Source organism: Argopecten irradians, chromosome 6, assembly GCF_041381155.1.
Source record: "Argopecten irradians isolate NY chromosome 6, Ai_NY, whole genome shotgun sequence".
Taxonomy (NCBI): Eukaryota; Metazoa; Mollusca; class Bivalvia; order Pectinida; family Pectinidae; genus Argopecten; species Argopecten irradians.
In genome coordinates, this window is record NC_091139.1 from 26,731,742 (window position 1) to 26,758,138 (window position 26,397).

At 37.8% G+C, this 26,397-nt stretch overlaps 1 protein-coding gene across 4 annotated transcripts in view; it reads right to left on the bottom strand.

Annotated features, from left to right (window-relative positions):
• Positions 1–26,397, bottom strand: part of LOC138325488 (caspase activity and apoptosis inhibitor 1-like) — a 230,883-nt gene that overhangs the window by 11,776 nt on the left and 192,710 nt on the right. For all 4 annotated transcript variants that reach the window (XM_069271177.1, XM_069271179.1, XM_069271178.1 and 1 more), the window contains 2 exons: positions 13,492–13,573; positions 5,620–5,767 (listed from right to left, as the gene is read on the bottom strand). In XM_069271177.1, coding sequence (XP_069127278.1) covers positions 5,620–5,767; positions 13,492–13,573 — 230 coding nt within the window. The remainder of the gene's footprint in view (positions 1–5,619; positions 5,768–13,491; positions 13,574–26,397) is intronic.

Below are 26,397 nucleotides of genomic sequence, written 5' to 3' on the forward strand. Positions count from 1 at the left end.
AGTTTCAATCAGCATTTAATTCAAGGTAAAGTGAAATTGAGGCTTCAGAAAAGAAAATGGTGTGTTTATAGGGATAAAGGAGCTTATTTGGGTCAACTACGGTGACTATACTTACAAACATTGACAAAATTCAAGATGGTTGTATGTCTACAAATGAAACATCCCCAACTGAAGATCTAGGGGAATTTACAAGAAAATTTGAGAAAGTTCCTTCCAGTTCTTTCTGAGAAATAGCAATAACAAACTTCAATTGCCAAAATCCAAGATGGTCACCTCTTGGCCATGTTCTGTCCCCAATTGCATTATCTAAGAAACAAGGGAAACAAACATGTAATTTCGGAAAAATCCCTTCTGTTCATTCTGAGAAAAAGTGCTAACAAATTGAATTGATTGTTGAAATTGAAGGCAGCTCTCTGTTGGCTTATAATGTAGTTGTGTCCTGATCTGTTCCAAAATGTAAAATGCATAATAAACAAGAGATCAAAAAGAATATTCATATAAAATTTGAATAAGATGCTTTCAGTGCTTTCTGTAAACTGAAAAGTGTCCATATTCCCTAAGATGAATGTTTAATAGTCTGTGAATGAATCACAATGTAATCAAACTGAAAAGTTGAAACCAGTGATGCGTGAAAATGTTTGATTTTATCACTTTTTGTCATTCTAATCGTACTGATTAGTTTTCTAATTTCAATGGATTATACAATTTTAAACATTATTTCTTGTCAATCAAGATTTAAGAAAAAACAGAAAATTAATTTCTGATTTTCCTTAATACAAAACAACAATTGGAACCATAATTAAATCCAGAACACAGACTTACACTAATTGTTTTTATCAAAATTATTTTATCAAATTCCGGGCTATAAATCGCCTAACCCTTTCACAAGATACAACCTAAAAACAATTAATATGGGAATTGTTGAAAAAAAAAAAAAAAAAATGTAGCTAATTTTCAATTAAATCAAATCTTCGTCAGATGAGAGGCCAATCTGCAATAGCAAGCAACTCTATTACATGACTACCTCGGGGAATTTGGCACCAAGCACTCGATCCTTTTAACGACATTCACTACACTAGAATGCGTCGTTACACACTTCAATGCACCTCAAATGCAAAACTTAATTAATTTCCATTTTTTTCCAAGTTAGATTCACAAAACAGCAAATTCCTATTCTTGTGGCCTTTGGACACATGATATAAAATTTGATTAATTCTGATATCGTTTCCTCTGGTCAAATCCTGTAAAGATGAAATAAACCGGTTGCTATTGATGTAGAATTTAATGAGAAACATATCTATAGCAGAACTTTGATATATACAGGTCTCATTTAGGTTCCATTACGACCTTATAACCAGAATTTTTTTTATCTTCGCTGAATCTGCGGGCATTGGGACACATCTTGACAATAGTGTCTACTTCTATACAATAAAATGTACATAGAAATATGGGAATCTTGATCATGATAAACAGACTGTCGTTATAAGGATTCTATTTATACCAACAGACATATCTGTTTGTATTGTGTATGGTTGTTTTATCCAAAAATTGAAATTCATCATTGAAATGTCTATCATACAAACTACAGTAAAGGGCTGGATTAACAACATTACAGTCAAAAGATGGGTAACAACCCTAGTGATGTAGGTATGATGGGTAACAACCCTAGTGATGTAGGTATGATGGTAACAACCCTAGTGATGTAAGTATGATGGTAACAACTCTAGTGATGTAGGTATGATGGGTAACAACCCTAGTGATGTAGGTATGATGGGTAACAACCCTAGTGATGTAGGTATGATGGTAACAACCCTAGTGATGTAGGTATGATGGTAACAACCCTAGTGATGTAGGTATGATGGTAACAACCCTAGTGATGTAGGTATGATGGGTAACAACCCTAGTGATGTAGGTATGATGGTAACAACCCTAGTGATGTAGGTATGATGGTAACAACCCTAGTGATGTAGGTATGATGGTAACAACCCTAGTGATGTAGGTATGATGGTAACAACCCTAGTGATGTAGGTATGATGGTAACAACCCTAGTGATGTAGGTATGATGGTAACAACCCTAGTGATGTAGGTATGATGATATGAGGTAAAACCCTAGTGATGTAGGTATGATGGGTAACAACCCTAGTGATGTAGGTATGATGGTAACAACCCTAGTGATGTAGGTATGATGGTAATAACCCTAGTGATGTAGGTATGATGGTAATAACCCTAGTGATGTAGGTATGATGGGTAACAACCCTAGTGATGTAGGTATGATGGGTAATAACCCTAGTGATGTAGGTATGATGGTAATAACCCTAGTGATGTAGGTATGATGGGTAACAACCCTAGTGATGTAGGTATGATGGGTGACAACCCTAGTGATGAAGGTATGATGGGTAATAACCCTAGTGATGAAGGTATGATGGGTAACAACCCTAGTGATGTAGGTATGATGGGTAATAACCCTAGTGATGTAGGTATGATGGGTAATAACCCTAGTGATGTAGGTATGATGGGTAACAACCCTAGTGATGTAGGTATGATGGGTAACAACCCTAGTGATGTAGGTATGATGGGTAATAACCCTAGTGATGAAGGTAGGATGGTAACAACCCTAGTGATGTAGGTATGATGGTAACAACCCTAGTGATGTAGGTATGATGGGTAACAACCCTAGTGATGTAGGTATGATGGGTAATAACCCTAGTGATGAAGGTATGATGGTAACAACCCTAGTGATGTAGGTATGATGGGTAACAACCCTAGTGATGTAGGTATGATGGTAACAACCCTAGTGATGAAGGTATGATGGTAACAACCCTAGTGATGTAAGGTATGATGGTAACAACCCTAGTGATGTAGGTATGATGGGTAACAACCCTAGTGATGTAGGTATGATGGTAACAACCCTAGTGATGTAAGTATGATGGTAACAACCCTAGTGATGTAGGTATGATGGTAACAACCCTAGTGAGTGATGAGGTATGATGATGGTAACAACCCTAGTGATGTAGGTATGATGGTAACAACCCTAGTGATGTTAGTATGATGGTAACAACCCTAGTGATGTAGGTATGATGGGTAACAACCCTAGTGATGTAGGTATGATGGTAACAACCCTAGTGATGTAGGTATGATGGTAACAACCCTAGTGATGTAGTATGATGGTAACAACCCTAGTGATGTAGGTATGATGGTAACAACCCTAGTGATGTAGGTATGATGGTAACAACCCTAGTGATGTAGGTATGATGGTAACAACCCTAGTGATGTAGGTATGATGGGTAACAACCCTAGTGATGTAGGTATGATGGTAACAACCCTAGTGATGTAGGTATGATGGTAACAACCCTAGTGATGTAGGTATGATGGTAACAACCCTAGTGATGTAGGTATGATGGTAACAACCCTAGTGATGTAGGTATGATGGTAACAACCCTAGTGATGTAGGTATGATGGTAACAACCCTAGTGATGTAGGTATGATGGTAACAACCCTAGTGATGTAGGTATGATGGTAACAACCCTAGTGATGTAAGTATGATGGTAACAACCCTAGTGATGTAGGTATGATGGTAACAACCCTAGTGATGTAGGTATGATGGTAACAACCCTAGTGATGAAGGTATGATGGTAACAACCCTAGTGATGTAGGTATGATGGGTAACAACCCTAGTGATGTAGGTATGATGGTAACAACCCTAGTGATGTAGGTATGATGGTAACAACCCTAGTGATGTAGATATGATGGTAACAACCCTAGTGATGTAGGTATGATGGTAACAACCCTAGTGATGTAGGTATGATGGGTAACAACCCTAGTGATGTAGGTATGATGGTAACAACCCTAGTGATGTAGGTATGATGGTAACAACCCTAGTGATGTAGGTATGATGGTAACAACCCTAGTGATGTAGGTATGATGGGTAACAACCCTAGTGATGTAAGGTATGATGGTAACAACCCTAGTGATGTAGGTATGATGGGTAACAACCCTAGTGATGAAGGTATGATGGTAACAACCCTAGTGATGTAGGTATGATGGTAACAACCCTAGTGATGTAGGTATGATGGGTAACAACCCTAGTGATGTAGGTATGATGGTAACAACCCTAGTGATAGTGATGTAAGGTATGATGGTAACAACCCTAGTGATGTAGGTATGATGGTAACAACCCTAGTGATGTAGGTATGATGGGTAACAACCCTAGTGATGTAAGGTATGATGGTAACAACCCTAGTGATGTAGGTATGATGGTAACAACCCTAGTGATGTAGGTATGATGGGTAACAACCCTAGTGATGTAAGGTATGATGGTAACAACCCTAGTGATGTAGGTATGATGGGTAACAACCCTAGTGATGTAGGTATGATGGTAACAACCCTAGTGATGTAGGTATGATGGTAACAACCCTAGTGATGTAGGTATGATGGTAACAACCCTAGTGATGTAGGTATGATGGGTAACAACCCTAGTGATGTAGGTATGATGGTAACAACCCTAGTGATGTAGGTATGATGGGTAACAACCCTAGTGATGTAGGTATGATGGTAACAACCCTAGTGATGTAGGTATGATGGGTAACAACCCTAGTGATGTAGGTATGATGGTAACAACCCTAGTGATGAGGTATGATGGTAACAACCCTAGTGATGTAGGTATGATGGTAACAACCCTAGTGATGTAGGTATGATGGTAACAACCCTAGTGATGTAGGTATGATGGTAACAACCCTAGTGATGTAGGTATGATGGTAACAACCCTAGTGATGTAGGTATGATGGTAACAACCCTAGTGATGTAGGTATGATGGGTAACAACCCTAGTGATGTAGGTATGATGGGTAACAACCCTAGTGATGTAGGTATGATGGTAACAACCCTAGTGATGTAGGTATGATGGGTAACAACCCTAGTGATGTAGGTATGATGGTAACAACCCTAGTGATGTAGGTATGATGGGTAACAACCCTAGTGATGTAGGTATGATGGGTAACAACCCTAGTGATGTAGGTATGATGGTAACAACCCTAGTGATGTAGGTATGATGGGTAACAACCCTAGTGATGTAAGTATGATGGTAACAACCCTAGTGATGTAGGTATGATGGGTAACAACCCTAGTGATGTAGGTATGATGGTAATAACCCTAGTGATGTAGGTATGATGGTAACAACCCTAGTGATGTAGGTATGATGGGTAACAACCCTAGTGATGTAGGTATGATGGTAACAAACCTAGTGATGTAGGTATGATGGTAACAACCCTAGTGATGTAGGTATGATGGGTAATAACCCTAGTGATGTAGGTATGATGGTAACAACCCTAGTGATGTAGGTATGATGGGTGACAACCCTAGTGATGTAGGTATGATGGGTAACAACCCTAGTGATGAAGGTAGGATGGTAACAACCCTAGTGATGTAGGTATGATGGTAATAACCCTAGTGATGTAGGTATGATGGGTAACAACCCTAGTGATGAAGGTAGGATGGTAACAACCCTAGTGATGTAGGTATGATGGTAATAACCCTAGTGATGTAGGTATGATGGTAACAACCCTAGTGATGTAGGTATGATGGTAACAACCATTAAGAAATATTTTGTAGATTATTGATCTACCTTTTGTGATCCATCTGTGTCATCAGTCATCTCCCCTTCCTCAGCTTCTCCCTCAACTTCCTCCTCCTCATCTTCCTCTAACATCTCTTCCTCCTCCTGTGTATTATCCACATCTTCATCTACATCAACATCTTCGTCATCTCCAGTACTGACAATGAAAATAAGTTTTAATGAAAAAATTGACTCTTGTTATCACAGACTTATTTATTTTACATTTTCACAAACTTGTTAACTTATAACATCAAATAATCTGGCAAACGTATAAATTCAATATGGTATTTTATGCATCAAATTTTTTTATTAGATATTTTAGAAGATAATGAACATGTAACTTTGTTTGTAAAATTTTGAAAAAATGAAAATGAAAAAAAAAATTTCTAAAAGCAATAGTCAATGGATTTGATAAAAAAAAACAACCATAAAACCTCACTTGCTTCAAATCCATAATCTTTTTAGGGAGGTAGAATTTCAAAGTGAAATAATATATTCAATTACCATGTGCCATGTTGCATGTCAAATGCTTTTATAGGTGGAAATGAGATTATATTTGGAGGAGAGATATACATGAACCATTAAAGTATCCAATTGTACATGTAGAGTATGGTACTGTTAGATTGTTTACTGTGCTCCAACATGCAAACACTGCAGCACAGGTAGACTACAGTATATATAATGGTTTTATAACCCACTGCCATAGACTACTTATATGTCAGGGAAAAAAGTAATTCATATATATATTTCCTAGCCAATTTTTTTACTGTGAATTAAGAACAGAAGACAGAAATCAATATTAATTTCACTAAAATCTATATTTTTTGTATGAACATTTAAAAACTTTCATCACAAAAAATATTTTGCCTATTTTATTTTTTCTGTGTACATGTATATATGATATAACATTTTGAAAGAAAATATCTAAAACAATACAAATGTACCCTGGTATACCTAAAAACACAAATAACATTTGTATGGAAATAAGCATAAATTGTTTCTAGCCACATGTCCTAATTTTCTCCCCATTTCTTACGTTTTTTATTCAGAAAATAATCGGCGACAAAGTGGATGGTGCGAGGTGGTCAGGTTGTCAGGGAAACGGCGAGTGGACATATTCAATCTGACTTGTAATTCCGTGCTGCCCAGACAATTGTATGTGTTAACGCGGACCAGTGACACACTTAACACTAGGGATTCCTTCACAGAGCGCGATTTACATCTTTATGATTCATTTTTTTTTATCTTTGTCCAAAATAATCTTTACATGTCAAAACCATTGCTTTTTTCAAAAGTTTTGGATGATAACTCATGCTTGATTGAATTTTTTATTGAATGACTGAATCAGAAATGATACAGATTTTCCTTCCCTCCTCCCAATATGTTCTAGGTTATTCTCAGAAATAATCGAAAAAAAAAAAAAAAAAAAAAAATAGTTATAAATTAAAAAAGTTATAGATATCATATAAGATATTGTATACACCGGAATATTACAATAACAGGAATATCACATTAACAGAAATATCCTATAAACAGAAATGTTCTAAAAGAGAACCAGTAAAATCAGTTGTTGACTCATAAAGTGTTTACCGATAACAATAAAAGAGTAAAAACAACCTTTAAAGTCAACAGAGATAAGGTCATTGAGAATTAACTGATTTCTGCTTTAGTGATATAAAATATCATAGAAAACCCATATGACAATAGTAAAGATTCGAAGATTCATTAAAAAAACATTAAATATATCTATAAATGACAAAAAATGCAAGTTTCCTATTTTTAATAAGGATTTCTTGTTTTTGTGTGAAGTGTGTATAGCCTGGTGATTGTGTGTCCATGTTTGTTGTGTGAAGTGTGTATAGTCCTGGTGATTGTGTGTCCATGTTTGTTGTGTGAAGTGTGTATAGTCCTGGTGATTGTGTGTCCATGTTTGTTGTGTGAAGTGTGTATAGTCCTGGTGATTGTGTGTCCATGTTTGTTGTGTGAAGTGTGTATAGTCCTGGTGATTGTGTGTCCATGTTTGTTGTGTGAAGTGTGTATAGTCCTGGTGATTGTGTGTCCATGTTTGTTGTGTGAAGTGTGTATAGTCCTGGTGGTGTGATTGTGTGTCCATGTTTTGTTGTGTGAAGTGTGTATGTGTATAGTCCTGGTGATTGTGTGTCCATGTTTGTTGTGTGAAGTGTGTATAGTCCTGGTGATTGTGTGTCCATGTTTGTTGTGTGAAGTGTGTATAGTCCTGGTGATTGTGTGTCCATGTTTGTTGTGTGAAGTGTGTATAGTCCTGGTGATTGTGTGTCCATGTTTGTTGTGTGAAGTGTGTATAGTCCTGGTGATTGTGTGTCCATGTTTGTTGTGTGAAGTGTGTATAGTCCTGGTGATTGTGTGTCCATGTTTGTTGTGTGAAGTGTGTATAGTCTGTATAGTCCTGGTGATTGTGTGTCCATGTTGTTGTGTGAAGTGTGTATAGTCCTGGTGATTGTGTGTCCATGTTTGTTGTGTGAAGTGTGTATAGTCCTGGTGATTGTGTGTCCTGGTGAAGTGTGTATGTCCTGGTGATTGTGTGTCCATGTTTGTTGTGTGAGTGTGTATAGTCCTGGTGATTGTGTGTCCATGTTTGTTGTGTGAAGTGTGTATAGTCCTGGTGATTGTGTGTCCATGTTTGTTGTGTGAAGTGTGTATAGTCCGTATTGGTGCCATGTTGTGTGGAAGGATTCTGGGATTGTGTGTCCATGTTTGTTGTGTGAAGTGTGTATAGTCCTGGTGATTGTGTGTCCATGTTTGTTGTGTGAAGTGTGTATAGTCCTGGTGATTGTGTGTCCATGTTTGTTGTGTGAAGTGTGTATAGTCCTGGTGATTGTGTGTCCATGTTTGTTGTGTGAAGTGTGTATAGTCCTGGTGATTGTGTGTCCATGTTTGTTGTGTGAAGTGTGTATAGTCCTGGTGATTGTGTGTCCATGGTTGTTGTGTGAAGTGTGTATAGTCCTGGTGATTGTGTGTCCATGTTTGTTGTGTGAAGTGTGTATAGTCCTGGTGATTGTGTGTCCATGTTTGTTGTGTGAAGTGTGTATAGTCCTGGTGATTGTGTGTCCATGTTTGTTGTGTGAAGTGTGTATAGTCCTGGTGATTGTGTGTCCATGTTTGTTGTGTGAAGTGTGTATAGACCTGCTGATTGTGTGTCCATGTTTGTTGTGTGAAGTGTGTATAGTCCTTGTGATTGTGTGTCCATGTTTGTTGTGTGAAGTGTGTATAGTCCTGGTGATTGTGTGTCCATGTTTGTTGTGTGAAGTGTGTATAGTCCTGGTGATTGTGTGTCCATGTTTGTTGTGTGAAGTGTGTATAGTCCTGGTGATTGTGTGTCCATGTTTGTTGTGTGAAGTGTGTATAGTCCTGGTGATTGTGTGTCCATGTTTGTTGTGTGTGAAGTGTGTATAGTCCTGGTGATTGTGTGTCCATGTTTGTTGTGTGAAGTGTGTATAGTCCTGGTGATTGTGTGTCCATGTTTTTGTGTGAAGTGTGTAAAGTCCTGGTGATTGTGTGTCCATGTTTGTTGTGTGAAGTGTGTATAGTCCTGGTGATTGTGTGTCCATGTTTGTTGTGTGAAGTGTGTATAGTCCTGGTGATTGTGTGTCCATGTTTGTTGTGTGAAGTGTGTATAGTCCTGGTGATTGTGTGTCCATGTTTGTTGTGTGAAGTGTGTATAGTCCTGGTGATTGTGTGTCCATGTTTGTTGTGTGAAGTGTGTATAGTCCTGGTGATTGTGTGTCCATGTTTGTTGTGTGAAGTGTGTATAGTCCTGGTGATTGTGTGTCCATGTTTGTTGTGTGAAGTGTGTATAGTCCTGGTGATTGTGTGTCCATGTTTGTTGTGTGAAGTGTGTATAGTCCTGGTGATTGTGTGTCCATGTTGTTGTGTGAAGTGTGTATAGTCCTGGTGATTGTGTGTCCATGTTTGTTGTGTGAAGTGTGTATAGTCCTGGTGATTGTGTGTCCATGTTTGTTGTGTGAAGTGTGTATAGTCCTGGTGATTGTGTGTCCATGTTTGTTGTGTGAAGTGTGTATAGTCCTGGTGATTGTGTGTCCATGTTTGTTGTGTGAAGTGTGTATAGTCCTGGTGATTGTGTGTCCATGTTTGTTGTGTGAAGTGTGTATAGTCCTGGTGATTGTGTGTCCATGTTTGTTGTGTGAAGTGTGTATAGTCCTGGTGATTGTGTGTCCATGTTTGTTGTGTGAAGTGTGTATAGTCCTGGTGATTGTGTGTCCATGTTTGTTGTGTGAAGTGTGTATAGTCCTGCTGATTGTGTGTCCATGTTTGCATGTAGGAAATACCATTAATGGTCTCCTGTAAAAATAGACTTATCCCCTCAGATTACCCACGGCCGTTTCACACACGCAGACAACAGTTAAATGTATACACTGGGCATTATTGATTTAAACTTGTAGATTATTAGTCCTCTTGGCACAACTTCCCATTTATAATTAAAAAACAATGCCAAAAACATGCCGGATTCCGACAATCAGTTGTGTTTTTTTCTCTGATATCTTACATCTCTTTACTGAAATATCAAAGTCTATACGATTAAGATTACTTTTCATCTCACGCATCTGAGACTGATCCACTATATAAGAAATTATAAAAATTTCAATACATTTTGACAAATTATTGATAGTGCTTATTTCTTTTTTGGCCATTTCATACCTGATAACGCAATAATGAATTGCCTTGTTTGATGAAATTTTGTAAATGATCTTGTACACCCCCTATTCAACAACAGAAATGTTATAAGTGAGACTTTTTTTGTTTTTCACCACATTTCTTCTTATAAGAGTCACCTTAATGTCACCCCCACCCCAACCACTACCCCACCACCCCACAGTTATAAGTGTAACACCCCAACCACTACCCCACCACCCCACAGTTATAAGTGGAACACCCAACCACTAACCCCCACCCGCAATTATAAGTGGAACACCCAACCACTACCCCACCAACCACAATTATAAGTGGAACACCTCAACCACTACCCACCACCCACAATTATAAGTGGAACACCCAACACTACCCCACACCCACAGTTATAAGTGGAACACCCCAACCACTACCCACCACCCCACAGTTATAAGTGGAACACCCAACCACTCCCACCACCACCGCAATTATAAGTGGAACACCCAACCACTACCCCACCACCCGCAATTATAAGTGAAACACCCAACCACTACCCCACCACCCCACAATTATAAGTGGAACACCCAACCCAACCACCCTGCATTATAAGTGGAACACTCCAACCCTACCCCACCACCCCACAATTATAAGTGGAACACCCCAACCACTACCCCACCACCCCACAATTATAAGTGGAACACCCCAACCACTACCCCACCACCCCACAATTATAAGTGGAACACCCCAACCACTACCCCACCACCCCACAATTATAAGTGGAACACCCCAACCACTACCCCACCACCCCACAATTATAAGTGGAAACACCCCAACCACTACCCCACCACCCCACAATTATAAGTGGAACACCCCAACCACTACCCCACCACCCTGCAATTATAAGTGGAACACTCCAACCACTACCCCACCACCCCACAATTATAAGTGGAACACCCCAACCACTACCCCACCAACCCACAATTATAAGTGGAACACCCCAACCACTACCCCACCACCCCACAATTATAAGTGGAACACCCCAACCACTACCCCACCACCCCACAATTATAAGTGGAACACACCAACCACTACCCCACCACCCCACAATTATAAGTGGAACACCCCAACCACTACCCCACCATCCCACAATTATTAGTGGAACACCCCAACCACTACCCCACCATCCCACAATTATTAGTGGAACACCCCAACCACTACTCCACCACCCCACAATTATAAGTGGAATACCCCAACCACTACCCCAATAACCCACAATTATAAGTAGAACCTCATTGACTTGTTACTTAAAATATCCTGTTTAATTTCCAGTATTTTGTAAGTTCTGTCACAACTTTTCACTTCAAATTAAAGTAAAACTTGACTTCAGACTTGGATAACTCAGAGTCTAACAACCATAGTCCCAATGACTTTAATAACTTGTTTGGTTTAACATTCCAATAACAGCCAGGGTCACTTAAGGATTTGCTAGGTTTATATGGTGGGGGAAAGCTAGTACCCAGGGAAAAACCACAGACCAGCAATCAGTACCTGGCAACTGCCCCACATGAATTTTGAACTTGCGACCCAGAGTTGGATTGGGCTTGTGGTAATATGTCTGCACATCTTAACCACTCAGTCACCGAAACACTGTGTCTTAATAAAGAACAAGGTTTTTGACCTGTACTCAAAAGGTCAACTTCTGATGCCTCAATTCTAGGCAAGAAAACTCCCAAGATATTTCAAGATTTTGAATATATAGAATCCAAAGATATTTTAAGATTTTGAATAGACAGAAAATATTTTACATACAAACACTAATTTAAAATTTCACCAAGTATCAACGACCGTATCTACTAGAAATAATCATAAGCTCAAAAACCGATCTAAAACAGGTGAGATTCCTGTTTAATATGTGTGTAAAACTATTCTAAATACTGGCCACATGGTTTTTAATCCGCCTGATGGTCGGTAAAACGCTGATGGCCTACGGTTCCTTACTTATTCCACACGATACAAGCATTAGGCTGTTCACCTTTCGACCAACACACGCTGCTTTCTATATCATTTTGATAATGAAGAAATAATTGATGGTTTTAAGTTTCTTTTAGCGAAATCTTTGGTTTACAAGAAATGATAAAAGCCCAGGAAAGATGGAAGCATTTTTATCTGAAGCAAAACTGTTTTTTATCTCCCGGGATTCGACTGAGGGTTTATATTTAAAATTCATGACATTTTAATGTTTGTTTATAATACACTGTACCATTTTCAGAATTTCAGACCTCTACATAAAATTTTAAATTGCAAACACAGTATATTGTAAGCTAGACGACAAGATTTAATAAGATATACACATTTATTAGCAATTAAGCTGAAAATATTTGCAAATTGGTATAAAAAATTCATATAAATATTCCATCACCTCTGAAACTAACCTTAAAACCCATTAGCTATATTTCATGTTACCTAAAACAGAATTTTGATGAGATACACGATATGAGCAAAAAGTCTCAAAAAAACTATAAACCTAATTAATGTCAAAACTACAATGTCCCTGAACTCAATTACAACGCTGAAAGTGAACCTCTTTATGAGCCCAATCCCAGAGATACAAATTCTCGCTAATATGGTCAGTGGACTTTAGCCCATGGATATTTTAGTATTCCCCAAATGTATTCATGTTGTGTTGTATGTTCCAATGCTTTAGTGACAAATGGATATCGGACGTCTAAATGCCATGATCGGTTAGGTTAAACTATGTGTAACATAGTTAATCTGCATGAGAACACATTAACATGTGCTGGTAACAGTTAAGTGATCTATGTAACTGATATCAAATTCCCGCATACATTATGTCACTGATCGGTAACTAAATATGAATCATACAATGTACGCATTATTCAAATGCTTCTTTGACAAAAGTTCAATGCTTGGAGGGCTTTGGAGTCATGCTACTATACAAATAGAACAACTGTATACAGAAAATGTTTTTCCAAAAGTTGTTCAAGCATTGCTTAGTTACATAGACAACTCTATAACGCCCTAGATCACATTTTTGTTTAAATTATTTTCCCTAAATGATCAGTTCAGCCTCCTGAACTTTAGCTAGTGGATATGGTGGACAGTGTAAGTTAGATTGTGGAGCAATTGTAGTACCAATGGGAAGAGGAAAGAATATCCCTATCCTTCATATCCATATATGAAAAAGACTTGTATTACCTCCCCTGATCTTCCTCTTGTTCCTCCCCCGGTTGAGATGTTGAGTCTGCCATCTGCTCTTGATCATCACCAGTATCATCACCTTTAAAAGCAAGAAAATTAAGTCTAAATTGTACACAAGAAACTTTTTTTTAGCTAGAATATACAAATAATGCTCTTTTATAAAAGGTCAAAGTTCAAGGTCTGACAAGGGATAAAGATCAAAGTTAAGGTCTCATTGAATCAAGTTCAAAATTTCAAAGTTCCCTAGGGTCTGGATTAAAGTTCAAGGTCGATTGGAATGGAGATCAAAGGTCAAGGTCGTTTTGAAATCTCTCAGCAAACAAGACTAAAGTGCAAAGCTTTCAGACAATACGATTAATGTTCAAGGCTAGAAAAATCAGAATCAAAGTTCAAGGTCATTGAGGATCAAGATCCGAGATCAAAGTCTCTTGGGAGCAAGCTCAAAATTATAGTTTTGTAAGGAACACGGACCAGAACAAAACATCTCTTTGAACAAGAGATCCCAGAGGGATCTTGGCGCCCACCAAAGAAGGATCTACATCTGACAATGGAAAGAGGTATCTTTTCTTTGCTTTTCAAACTTTTTCAAACATCCTACATATAAAATATGAGACAGATCGCTTCAGTACTTTTTGAGACATAGCAGTAATAAACTTCAACAATCAAAATCATGTTCTTCCATCAGTCCAAAAATGCAATACGCACAATTAAAGCCATAGGGGAACCTCCATTTGAAATTTCTGACAGATCTCTTCAGAACTTTCTGAGAAATAGCGGTAACAAACTTCAACTACCCCAGTCAACAAGAATTCCACAGAAGTGGATGTGTCGCCTGCATAGCATCACAAGAAATAGTTATTTACAGTTGAAAATATTGTTAATAATCCTGTAATTCTTGCAAATATTGATGGATTTTGACCAATATCGAACCCAACTTAGATCTCATTGATGTAAAGCAATACACTAAATTTGGTTGAAATCAGAAAATAAATACAAAGTTATATAGCGGAAACCATGTTTTGACGATTTTAAAGTCCCGTCACTCTTGCAAATATTGACGTATTTTGACCAGTATCGAACTCATTGATATAAAGCAATATACCAAATTTGGTTGAAATTGGACAATAAATACTAAAGTTATTGAGCGAAAACCATTGGATTTATCTGTTTTGATGATTTTAAAGTCCTGTTACTCTTAAAAATATTGACGGATTTCGACCATTATTGAACTCATCTGATATCTCATTGATACAAAGCAACTTAAATTTTTTTTCGTTGAAATTGGACAATAAATATTTAAGTTATTAAGTGGAAACCATAGATTTATCTGTTTTGACGATTTAAAAGTGCCATAACTCTTGCAAATATTGACGGATTTTGACCATTATCAAACTCATTCAAGATCACATTGATATAAAGCAGTATACCAAATTTGGTTGAAATTAGACAAAAAATAATTAAGTTATCGCACGGAAACCGTTTCTCGGACGCCGACACCGACACGGACATAGTTATACCTATTTGTCGCCCTTGCGCTGCAGGCGACACAAAAATGACAGCCTTTCAGCCATCTTATTCACTGATCAGTCTCAAAATACAATATGCACAACTAGGGCCCTAGGAGAACCTGTATACTGTGAAATCATTAATTTTCGTGGGGGTTTAATTTTCGTGGATTTCGTTTTTTGACCAAAATCAACGAATTTACATCCCCACGAAAATATATATACCTATACCAATGTCATGTAAGTTTATGCGTTCATACATTGTAGGATGATTATTACCTCACAAAATAATGTCTATTTCGGGGACAAGCATGACAAGTTCAAAGTTGGAAAATATTGTTCAAACAAAGATAGTGTTCAGAATTTCATAGACTTCATCTATATGTACCAACAAATAATTGATTGAGTATATCATGACTCTATCAATGTGACACGATAATTGTTTGTTGGACACATCTGTGAAAACACTGGCTGAGTACCGACTCTAGATTATGATTGTAAATGTGTTGTGTAGTAGAGCTTAGTTCCGCTTGAGAGATCAAACAATACAGGTGACAATTTTAACGGTAATGTGTAAGGTCTTCTCCACGAATTTAAGTGCCAACGAAATTGTTAAATTTTAGAATCCACGAAAATTGAGTCCAACGAAAATAAATGATTTCACAGGATGAAATTTGAGACAGATCCCTTCAGTACATTCTGAGAAATAGCTGTAACAACTTCAACTACTAAAATCCAAGATGGAAGCAGTATGCACAACTAGGGCTCTAGGGGACCCTACATATAAAATTTGAGAAAGATCCCTTAAGCACTTTCTGAGGAAAAATGGTTACAAGAATTGTTAATGGATGGACAGAAGGAAGAACGGACAGATTAGGACGGGTGGACAATGGACCATGGAGGAAAGGCGATTTGAATAGCCCACCATCTGATGATGGTAGGGTAAAAAGATTGAGTTCATATTCTTTGAAAATCAACCTTCATGCTATGAATTTACCATGAACTGCCTAAATAACTAAGACATTGCTACCATTGTTGAAGGGTGGTATGTCAATTGATAGTATTGAGGCTATAAAGTTGAGGCTATATCCTTAGTGTTATTCTGAGGGTATAAGGTTGAGGCTATGTCCTTAGTGTTATACAAAGGTTATAAGGTTAAGGATATGTCCTTAGTGTTATACAGAGGCTATAAGGTTGAGGCTATATCCTTAGTGTTATTCTGAGGGTATAAGGTTGAGGCTATGTCCTTAGTGTTATACAGAGGTTATAAGGTTAAGGATATGTCCTTAGTGTTATACAGAGGTTATAAGGTTGAGGCTATGTCCTTAGTGTTATACAGAGGTTATAAGGTTAAGGCTATGTCTTTAGTGTTATACAGAGGCTACAAGGTTGAGACTATGTCTTTAGTGTTATACAGAGGCTATAAGGTTGAGGCTATGTCCTCAGTGTTATACAAAGGCTATAGGGTTAAGGCTATGTCCTTAGTGTTATACAGAGGTTATAAGGTTGAGGATATGTCCTTAGTGTTACACAAAGTTAATAAGGTTGAGGCTATGTCCTTAGTGTTATACAGAGGTTATAAGGTTGAGGCTATTTCCTCAGTGTTATACAAAGGCTATAAGGTTAAGGCTATGTCCTTAGTGTTATACAAAGGCTATAAGGTTAAGGCTATGTCTTTAGTGTTATACAGAGGCTATAAGGATGAGGCTATGTCCTCAGTGTTATACAAAGGCTATAAGGTTAAGGCTATGTCTGAAGTGTTATACAGAGGCTATAAGGTTGAGGCTATGTCCTTAGTGTTATACAAAGGCTATAAGGTTAAGGCTATGTCCTTAGTGTTATACAGAGGCTATAAGGTTGAGGCTATGTCCTTAGTGTTATACAAAGGCTATAAGGTTAAGGCTATGTCCTTAGTGTTATACAAAGGCTATAAGGTTGAGGCTATGTCCTTAGTGTTATACAAAGGCTACAAGGTTGAGGCTATGTTCTTAGTGTTATACAGAGGTTATAAGGTTGAGGCTATGTCCTCAGTGTTATACAAAGGCTATAAGGTTAAGGCTATGTCTGAAATGTTATACAGAGGCTATAAGGTTAAGGCTATGTCCTTAGTGTTATACAGAGGATATAAGGTTGAGGCTATGTCCTTAGTGTTATACAGAGGGTATAAGGTTAAGGCTATGTCCTTAGTGTTATACAGAGGTTATAAGGTTAAGGATAGTCCTTAGTGTTATACAGAGGTTATAAGGTTGAGGCTATGTCCTTAGTGTTATACTATAAGGTTAGGCTATGTCCTTAGTGTTATACAGAGGTTATAAGGTTGAGGCTATGTCCTTAGTGTTATACAGAGGCTATAAGGTTAAGGCTATGTCCTTAGTGTTATACAAAGGCTATAAGGTTGAGGCTATGTCCTTAGTTTTATACAGAGGCTATAAGGTTGAGGCTATGTCCTTAGTGTTATACAAAGGCTATAAGGTTGAGGCTATGTCCTTAGTGTTATACAGAGGTTATAAGGTTGAGGCTATGTCCTTAGTGTTATACAAAGGCTATAAGGATGAGGCTATGTCCTTTAGTGTTATACAAAGGCTATAAGGTTGAGGCTATGTCCTAGTGTTATACAGAGGCTATAAGGTTAAGGCTATGTCCTAGTGTTATACAGAGGCTATAAGGTTGAGCTATGTCCTTAGTGTTATACAGAGGTATAAGGTTGAGGCTATGTCCTTAGTGTTATACAAAGGCTATAGGTTGAGGCTATGTCCTTAGTGTTATACAGAGGTATAATAAGTGTTATACAGGTATAGGTTAGGCTATGTCCTTAGTGTTATACAAAGGCTAATAAGGTTGAGGCTATGTCCTTAGTGTTATACAAAGGTTATAAGGTTGAGGCTATGTCCTTAGTGTTATACAAGGCTAAAGTTAGGCTATGTCCTTAGTGTTATACAAAGGCTATAAGGTTGAGGCTATGTCCTTAGTGTTATACAAAGGCTATAAGGTTGAGGCTATGTCCTCAGTGTTATACAAAGGCTTATAAGGTTAAGGCTATGTCCTTAGTGTTATACAGAGGCTATAAGGTTAAGGCTATGTCCTTAGTGTTATACAGAGGCTATAAGGTTGAGGCTATGTCCTTAGTGTTATACAGAGGCTATAAGGTTAAGGCTATGTCCTTAGTGTTATACAGAGGCTATAAGGTTGAGGCTATGTCCTTAGTGTTATACAGAGGCTATAAGGTTGAGGCTATGTCCTTAGTGTTATACAGAGGTTATAAGATTAAGACTATGTCCTTAGTGTTATACAGAGGCTATAAGGTTAAGGCTATGTCCTTAGTATTATACAAAAGCTATAAGGTTGAGGCTATGTCCTTAGTATTATACAAAGACTATAAGGTTGAGGCTATGTCCTTAGTGTTATACAGAGGCTATACATAACATTGAGGCTATGTCCTTAGTGTTATACAAAGACTATAAGGTTGAGGCTATGTCCTTAGTGTTATACAGAGGCTGCTATATATCAGGTTGAGGCTATGTCCTTAGTATTATACAAAGGCTATAAGGTTAAGGCTATGTCCTTAGTGTTATACAGAGGCTATAAGGTTGAGGCTATGTCCTCAGTGTTATACAAAGGCTATAAGGTTAAGGCTATGTCTGAAATGTTATACAGAGGATATAAGGTTGATGCTATGTCTTTAGTGTTATACTGAGGGTATAAGGTTAAGGCTATGTCCTTAGTGTTACACAAAGGCTAATAAGGTTGAGGCTATGTCCTTAGTGTTAAACAAAGGTATATAAGATTAAGGCTATGTCCTTAGTGTTATACAGAGGCTATAAGGTTAAGGCTATGTCCTTAGTATTATACAAAGGCTATAAGGTTGAGGCTATGTCCTTAGTGTTATACAGAGGCTATATATAACATTGAGGCTATGTCCTTAGTGTTATACAAAGGCTATAAGGTTGAGGCTATGTCCTTAGTGTTATACAGAGGCTATAAGGTTGAGGCTATGTCCTTAGTGTTATACAAAGGCTATAAGGTTAAGGCTATGTCCTTAGTGTTATACAGAGGCTATAAGGTTGAGGCTATGTCCTTAGTATTTATAGCTAAGAGGCTATAAGGTTGAGGCTATGTCCTTAGTGTTATACAGAGGCTATAAGGTTGAGGCTATGTCCTTAGTGTTATACAGAGGCTATAAGGTTGAGGCTATGTCCTTAGTGTTATACAGAGGCTATAAGGTTGAGGCTATGTCCTTAGTGTTATACAGAGGCTATAAGGTTGAGGCTATGTCCTTAGTGTTATACAGAGGTTATAAGGTTAAGGCTATGTCCTTAGTGTTATACAGAGGCTATAAGGTTGAGGCTATGTCCTTAGTGTTATACAGAGGCTATAAGGTTGAGGCTATGTCCTTAGTGTTATACAGAGGCTATAAGGTTGAGGCTATGTCCTTAGTGTTATACAGAGGCTATAAGGTTGAGGCTATGTCCTTAGTGTTATACAGAGGCTATAAGGTTGAGGCTATGTCCTTAGTGTTATACAGAGGTTATAAGGTTAAGGCTATGTCCTTAGTGTTATACAAAGGCTATAAGGTTGAGGCTATGTCTCCTTAGTGTTATACAGAGGCTATAAGGTTGAGGCTATGTCCTTAGTGTTATACAGAGGCTATATAAGGTTGAGGCTATGTCCTTAGTGTTATACAGAGGCTATAAGGTTGAGGCTATGTCCTTAGTGTTATACAGAGGCTATAAGGTTGAGGCTATGTCCTTAGTATTATACAAAGGCTATAAGGTTGAGGCTATGTCCTTAGTGTTATACAAAGGCTATAAGGTTGAGGCTATGTCCTTAGTGTTATACAAAGGCTATAAGGTTGAGGCTATGTCCTTAGTGTTATACAGAGGCTATAAGGATGAGGCTATGTCCTTAGTGTTATACAGAGGCTATAAGGATGAGGCTATGTCCTTAGTGTTATACAGAGGCTATAAGGATGAGGCTATGTCCTTAGTGTTATACAGAGGCTATAAGGTTGAGGCTATGTCCTTAGTGTTATACAATAGCTATATATAAGGTTAAGGCTATGTCCTTAGTATTATACAGAGGCTATAAGGATGAGGCTATGTCCTTAGTGTTATACAAAGGCTATAAGGTTGAGGCTATGTCCTTAGTGTTATACAATGAGGTATATAAGGTTGAGGCTATGTCCTTAGTGTTATACAGAGGCTATAAGGTTGAGGCTATGTCCTTAGTGTTATACAAAGGCTATAAGGTTGAGGCTATGTCCTTAGTGTAATACACAAGCTATATGGTTGAGGCTAAGTCCTTAGTGTTATACAGAGGCTATAAGGTTGAGGCTATGTCCTTAGTGTTATACAGAGGCTATAAGGTGAGGCTATGTCCTTAGTTATCAAGGTATAAGGCTGAGTATGTCCTAGTGTTATAAAGGCTATGTCCTATTTATACAAAGGCTATAAGGTGAGGCTATGTCCTTAGATGTCCTTAGTGTATACAGAGGTTATAAGGTTGAGGCTATGTCCTAAACTCTATGTTATGGTTTAAGGTTTTCAAATTGTGCTGTTATGATCTGAATTTGTGTTTTTTTGCTGGTATACAAGAGACAAAAGCCAGACAAAAATCCTATCCAAATCCTTTATTTGTCTTGTATGTCTGCATCAACGTGCAGACAGTACCAGACACTAATAATGACTTCTACCGTATCTCAGATTAAAACTTTAATCAAATTGACAAATGTGTTGAAAATGGGGAAATCATCGCCCGTCTAGCAGCCATTAAACTAAGTGCCTAGTGTTATGTTAAATTTTATCAGCTATTTGAATTGATCGTAAATTTAAATGAAAAAAAAATCCAAATCAATTTGCAGCGCTGTTGCATTGCCTGAGTATTGTGTAAATCCTCCGCTGTTTGTCTTATCTAACATGATGTGCAGCAGTGTCAACATGATTACCATAAATGGTTGCACAGGTGGGCTTTATTGAAACAGTAAAGATATTCTGTACCACAACATCTCCATGGCAACAACTACCACTTATATTCTGTCCCTGACTACACCTACCACTTATATCCTGTCCCTGACAACACCTACCACTTATATCCTGTCCCAGACAACACCTACCACTTATATCCTGTCCCTGACAACACCTACCATTTATATCCTGTCCCTCACAACACCTACCCCTGATGTACCTGTCCCTGACAACACCTACCCCTGATGTACCTGTCCCTGACAACACCTACCCCTGATGTACCTGTCCCTGACAACACCTACCCCTGATGTACCTGTCCCTGACAACACCTACCCCTGATGTACCTGTCCCTGACCCTGATGTACCTGTCCCTGACAAAACCTACCCCTGATGTACCTGTCCCTGACAACACCTACCCCTGATGTACCTGTCCCTGACAACACCTACCCCTGATGTACCTGTCCCTGACAACACCTACCCCTGATGTACCTGTCCCTGACAACACCTACCCCTGATGTACCTGTCCCTGACAACACCTACCCCTGATGTACCTGTCCCTGACAACACCTACCCCTGATGTACCTGTCCCTGACAACACCTACCCCTGATGTACCTGTCCCTGACAACACCTACCCCTGATGTACCTGTCCCTGACAACACCTACCCCTGATGATGTACCTGTCCCTGACAACACCTACCCCTGATGTACCTGTCCCTCACAACACCTACCCCTGATGTACCTGTCCCCGACAACACCTACCCCTGATGTACCTGTCCCCGACAACATCTACCCCTGATGTACCTGTCCCTGACAACACCTACCCCTGATGTACCTGTCCCTGACAACACCTACCCCTGATGTACCTGTCCCTGACAACACCTACCCCTGATGTACCTGTCCCTGACAACACCTACCCCTGATGTACCTGTCCCTGACAACACCTACCCCTGATGTACCTGTCCCTGACAACACCTACCCCTGATGTACCTGTCCCTCACAAACCTACCCCTAATACCTGTCCCTACAACCCTGATGTACCGTCCTGACAACACCTACCCCCTGATGTACCTGTCCCTGACAACACCTACCCCTGATGTACCTGTCCCTGTCCCTGATGTACCGTCTGACAACACCTACCCCTGATGTACCTGTCCCTGACAACACCTACCCCCTGATGTACCTGTCCCTGACAACACTACCCCTGATGTATGTCCCTGACAAATTACCAGTCCCTGACAACCCTGATCCTCCCTGAATCCCCTGATGTAATGTCCCTGACAACACCTTCCCCTGATGTACCAGTCCCTGACAACACATACCCCTGATGAACCTGTCCCTGAAAACATCTACCCCTGACAACACATACCCCTGATGAACCTGTCCCTGAAAACATCTACCCCTGATGTACCTGTCTCTGACAACACCTACCCCTGATATACCTGTTCCTGACAACACCTACCCCTGATGTATATGTCCCTGACAACACCTACCCCAGATGAACCTGTCCCTGAAAACATCTAACCCTGATGTACCTGTCTCTGACAACACCTACCCCTGATGTACCAGTCCCTGACAACAAGTACCCCTGATGTACCTGTCCCTGACAACACCTACTCCTGATGTACCTGTCCCTGACAACCTCTACCCCAGATGTACCTGTCCCTGACAACACCTTCCCCCTTATGTATCAGTCCCTGACAACACCTACCCCTAATGTACCAGTCCCTGATAACACCTACCCATGATGTACTTGTCCTAAACAACACTAGCCTTTAATGTATTTGTCCCCAACAACACCTCTCTCAATGTATATGTATATGACAATACCTCTGCCTTATAAATACTAAATTAACATTTTTTTAATTGCAGATTTTATCTTCCGTTTCAACCCACGTATCACATTTTTAATGACTTTCACTTGTGCTTGTCATTAAGTTTTCTCTTCCAAATCAATCTAATCATTAAAATTTAATGTTGGATATTAGAGAAAAAACTATTTTCACATTTTCATTTCAAAAGATACCGATCAGCGTTAATAGTTTAGAGTTCTGTGTCATTAGCACATAGCATGACAGAGCCAGCATAATGGAACTTATCACTTATTTTCTACTTAGTCAGGCTCAAACAGAATAGAGTAATAAAACTCACCAATCGTTAACAATGTACTGAGTGCTGACCTAACTGTTGGTCCTGGCAGTACTTAATCTAGAAATATGTTTTAATGAATGTTAATAGAAGAATTAAAGAGAAACTTTCATGTTTGAGTTCCACACGAGTAAGTAGCGTTAATTGTTGATAATTATTATAATCATGGCTGTCGATTAGAGCCAGCATGGCCGGCTCCCCGAATTAAACCTATTTTACTACCGCTCTGTGTACTGCGGTCACACAACAAAGCAACTTCTACCATATACAGAAGTTTGTCTGGAATTTTATTTTTCCAAGTTATGGTCCCATAGGACTGGGTTTCAACGGCAATAAAAACCAAGGATGCGTGAATTGAATCCGATCAGTAGATCCACGAGGCGTAACAAATTCTTAGAAAGCTTTTTGAAATCAATTTCAATATCCAAATAGTATGCCTCGCTTGTCTTGATAGTATAGAGGGATAATTCTCCGTCCGATCGCCAGTCAAACAGTGGGCCTCTCCAACCCTCGTCACTCTACTGGAATCAATAGCCACGCGCTTGTCTTTAGCATGCAACATTTAATTCTTTCCTTCAATATTAAAATTTTTACACAAGATTTTTTTTTATTCAATGCAGAAGATCAAAGTCGTCAAGCGTTTCCCTTTAATGATAGTATTAAAGGTTCCATGCATAATAATCCAATTTCAAAACTATAGTTCGCTGAAACGTGGCTAGATTTTAATTCCCAGCGCTTAATTTGCACGCCACAATTTCCTACATCTGACTGAATTCCTAGCCATGTAGACTTCCCAATTTGGGGTTTTAATGCTTGAAATTTGTTTTATCTACAACAAATAAAGGGAAAAAGGAAATAATTTTGTTTTATTTACATTTACCAATTAACCAGGAGAAATATTGAGGCAGACACACAAAAAGTTATTTGACAGAAACTCCTGAGAGACTGTTGAAGAGGAGGAAAGTATTGATCGGTAATGTAGGAATTGTTAAGCCTGATTGTCCAGTAGTGCCCACTGCCCACTGGCCTTTTATCTTCTCATTAGTACACAGTCATACCAATTTAATACATTTTAATTAGATTTTAATCCCTACTTCATATTCCAGACCACCATTAACAGTGGTGCCCATTGGACGACACACCAACGATAAAACACGTTGCCAGAGTCAGTGATAATTGAGTGTGCTGTGTTAGGTTAGAAAGTAAATCTGTTGCGGTTGTATGCATTACCTCCCCTGAGCCTGTAATGGTCTGCTTGTCCCCCAATCTGCCATATTGTACTTTTGTACAGTAGGTGATTTAGTATTGATGTCAGATCAGGTACAGGCTCAGATCCTCCATCACCCTTCAACATCTAAATCATCTTCTCTTCACATACAGTTTATACAGAATGACCACTGCCTCAAAATAATTTGTCTTTCAAATGAAATCAGATTTCACTATGTAAATTGTAAACAGAGTAAAATGGATATTTCTTCATTGATGAAGTGGAGTGAAATAAGGTAAATTTTTAATGAATTGGCACTTTCAGGAAATATTTAAAAAAAATAAATTAAAGTATTTGGTGTAATTTGGGGCCATTTGGGGCCCTCACCCCCCCCCCCCCCCCCCATGTGTGCCCTTCATACTCTCCCCTTTAAGTTACCCTCCCATAGAAGTACCATTCCAATCTATTACACCCTTTCCCTATCTTTAGAAGTACCAAAATTCAAGATATCGGTTTCTTCACCACAAAATTGCAATTAATTTATTTTATAATATAACATTGATATTTTAAATCAATTTTATATAAAGGCTTCATGTTCATCAATATTTTTTCTGGATTATTTCTGCGAAATGTCAAGTTTTAATAATATTACAAGGTATGTGGATCATGTTAGATGATATCTAAACCAAATCACATTATAAGTTTTATTGTTATATAAACAATATTTCTTTTTCAGAATTTTGATTTTGTTAATGGTTTTGAGCCCTCGTTTTATACATGTATGTGAAATCCTCAAGAATTTATATAAACAAGCCCTTATTTACTGTGCAAAAATATGCTTTGTCATCTTTTATTTTTGTATAGTTGGTAACCATACAATGTTGTATACATACAATAAAGAAGTCTTTGTATTTTTTTTTTTTTTTCATGAAAGGCGATATGTACAAATTATAAAAAAAAATCATAAAAAAAGATTATAAATAAAAAAATTAATACTTTTTTTATATGTGTCAATCACAGTACTAATTTATTCACAATGAATAAAAATATGAATTACTTAGCCCTATCATAAGTTAAAACTGTCAAAAGTAAATCACATTTCGTTTTAATATGTAAAGTAATTAAAAACTGATCCAATCATTATTCTAAAAATAAATTAGCTTAAGTTAATTAAGTTATATCTAGTTTTTATTTTAAAGATGCTCCACTGCTGACAAATGGTATTTTTAGTCTATCAAATACAAGAGCAGACGATTTAGTATTTTTCTTCAGTTACAAAAGTTACTTACTTCACACCATAACCACCATTGAAAAGTTTGAGCGTTCATTTTATTTCAAGATAAAAAGATTAAAAATAATTAATTGCATCCCGAAAAAATTCTGTGGCACTGTATATATCCTATATGGAATGAAGTTCTGACTGTGCATGCACTGAAAGCAAAATACATTATTTTGAATTATTTAAACGGTTAAATACCAATTATTGTTAAAATGATGGGTATTATTTATGTTCTGTTGGCGGTGGAGCATCTTTAATGTGCATCAATGTTTCATAAAGAATTATTTTTCAAATAATGGAAAAGTATTTCGACAGAGATAGGGAGTTCCAGGTTATATTAAACAAAGCAAAATTAAGATATGTGCAAACTGAATGTATATCAACAGATTGAGGTGATGAAGAAATGGTTATTAAAGTAACGATTCTAGCAGGTGTATAAAGAATAAAATTAAACATGCTGATGAAATATTAAATCAAAAAGAATTCCACATGGGATATTTTGATTTTTATTTAAATATATATTACAATGAATTAAAAATGTAATATTTAAAACTTCATAGAAAAATACCTTATATAAATAGAGCAAGAAATTTTATACTAAAATCTAACTGTGCTAAATTTGTATCTGTATAATGCTAAATCAATCATATATATATGCTAAGTTAATAATTCTGCTAACTTTTCAAATTTGATTTTGTGTTGAAGATTACTCCAAAATAAAAATAATTTACAGTGATAAAATATTTCTATAATTATTGATATCATAATTGTTTTATATATAAATATATAGCATATCTGAAGACCCA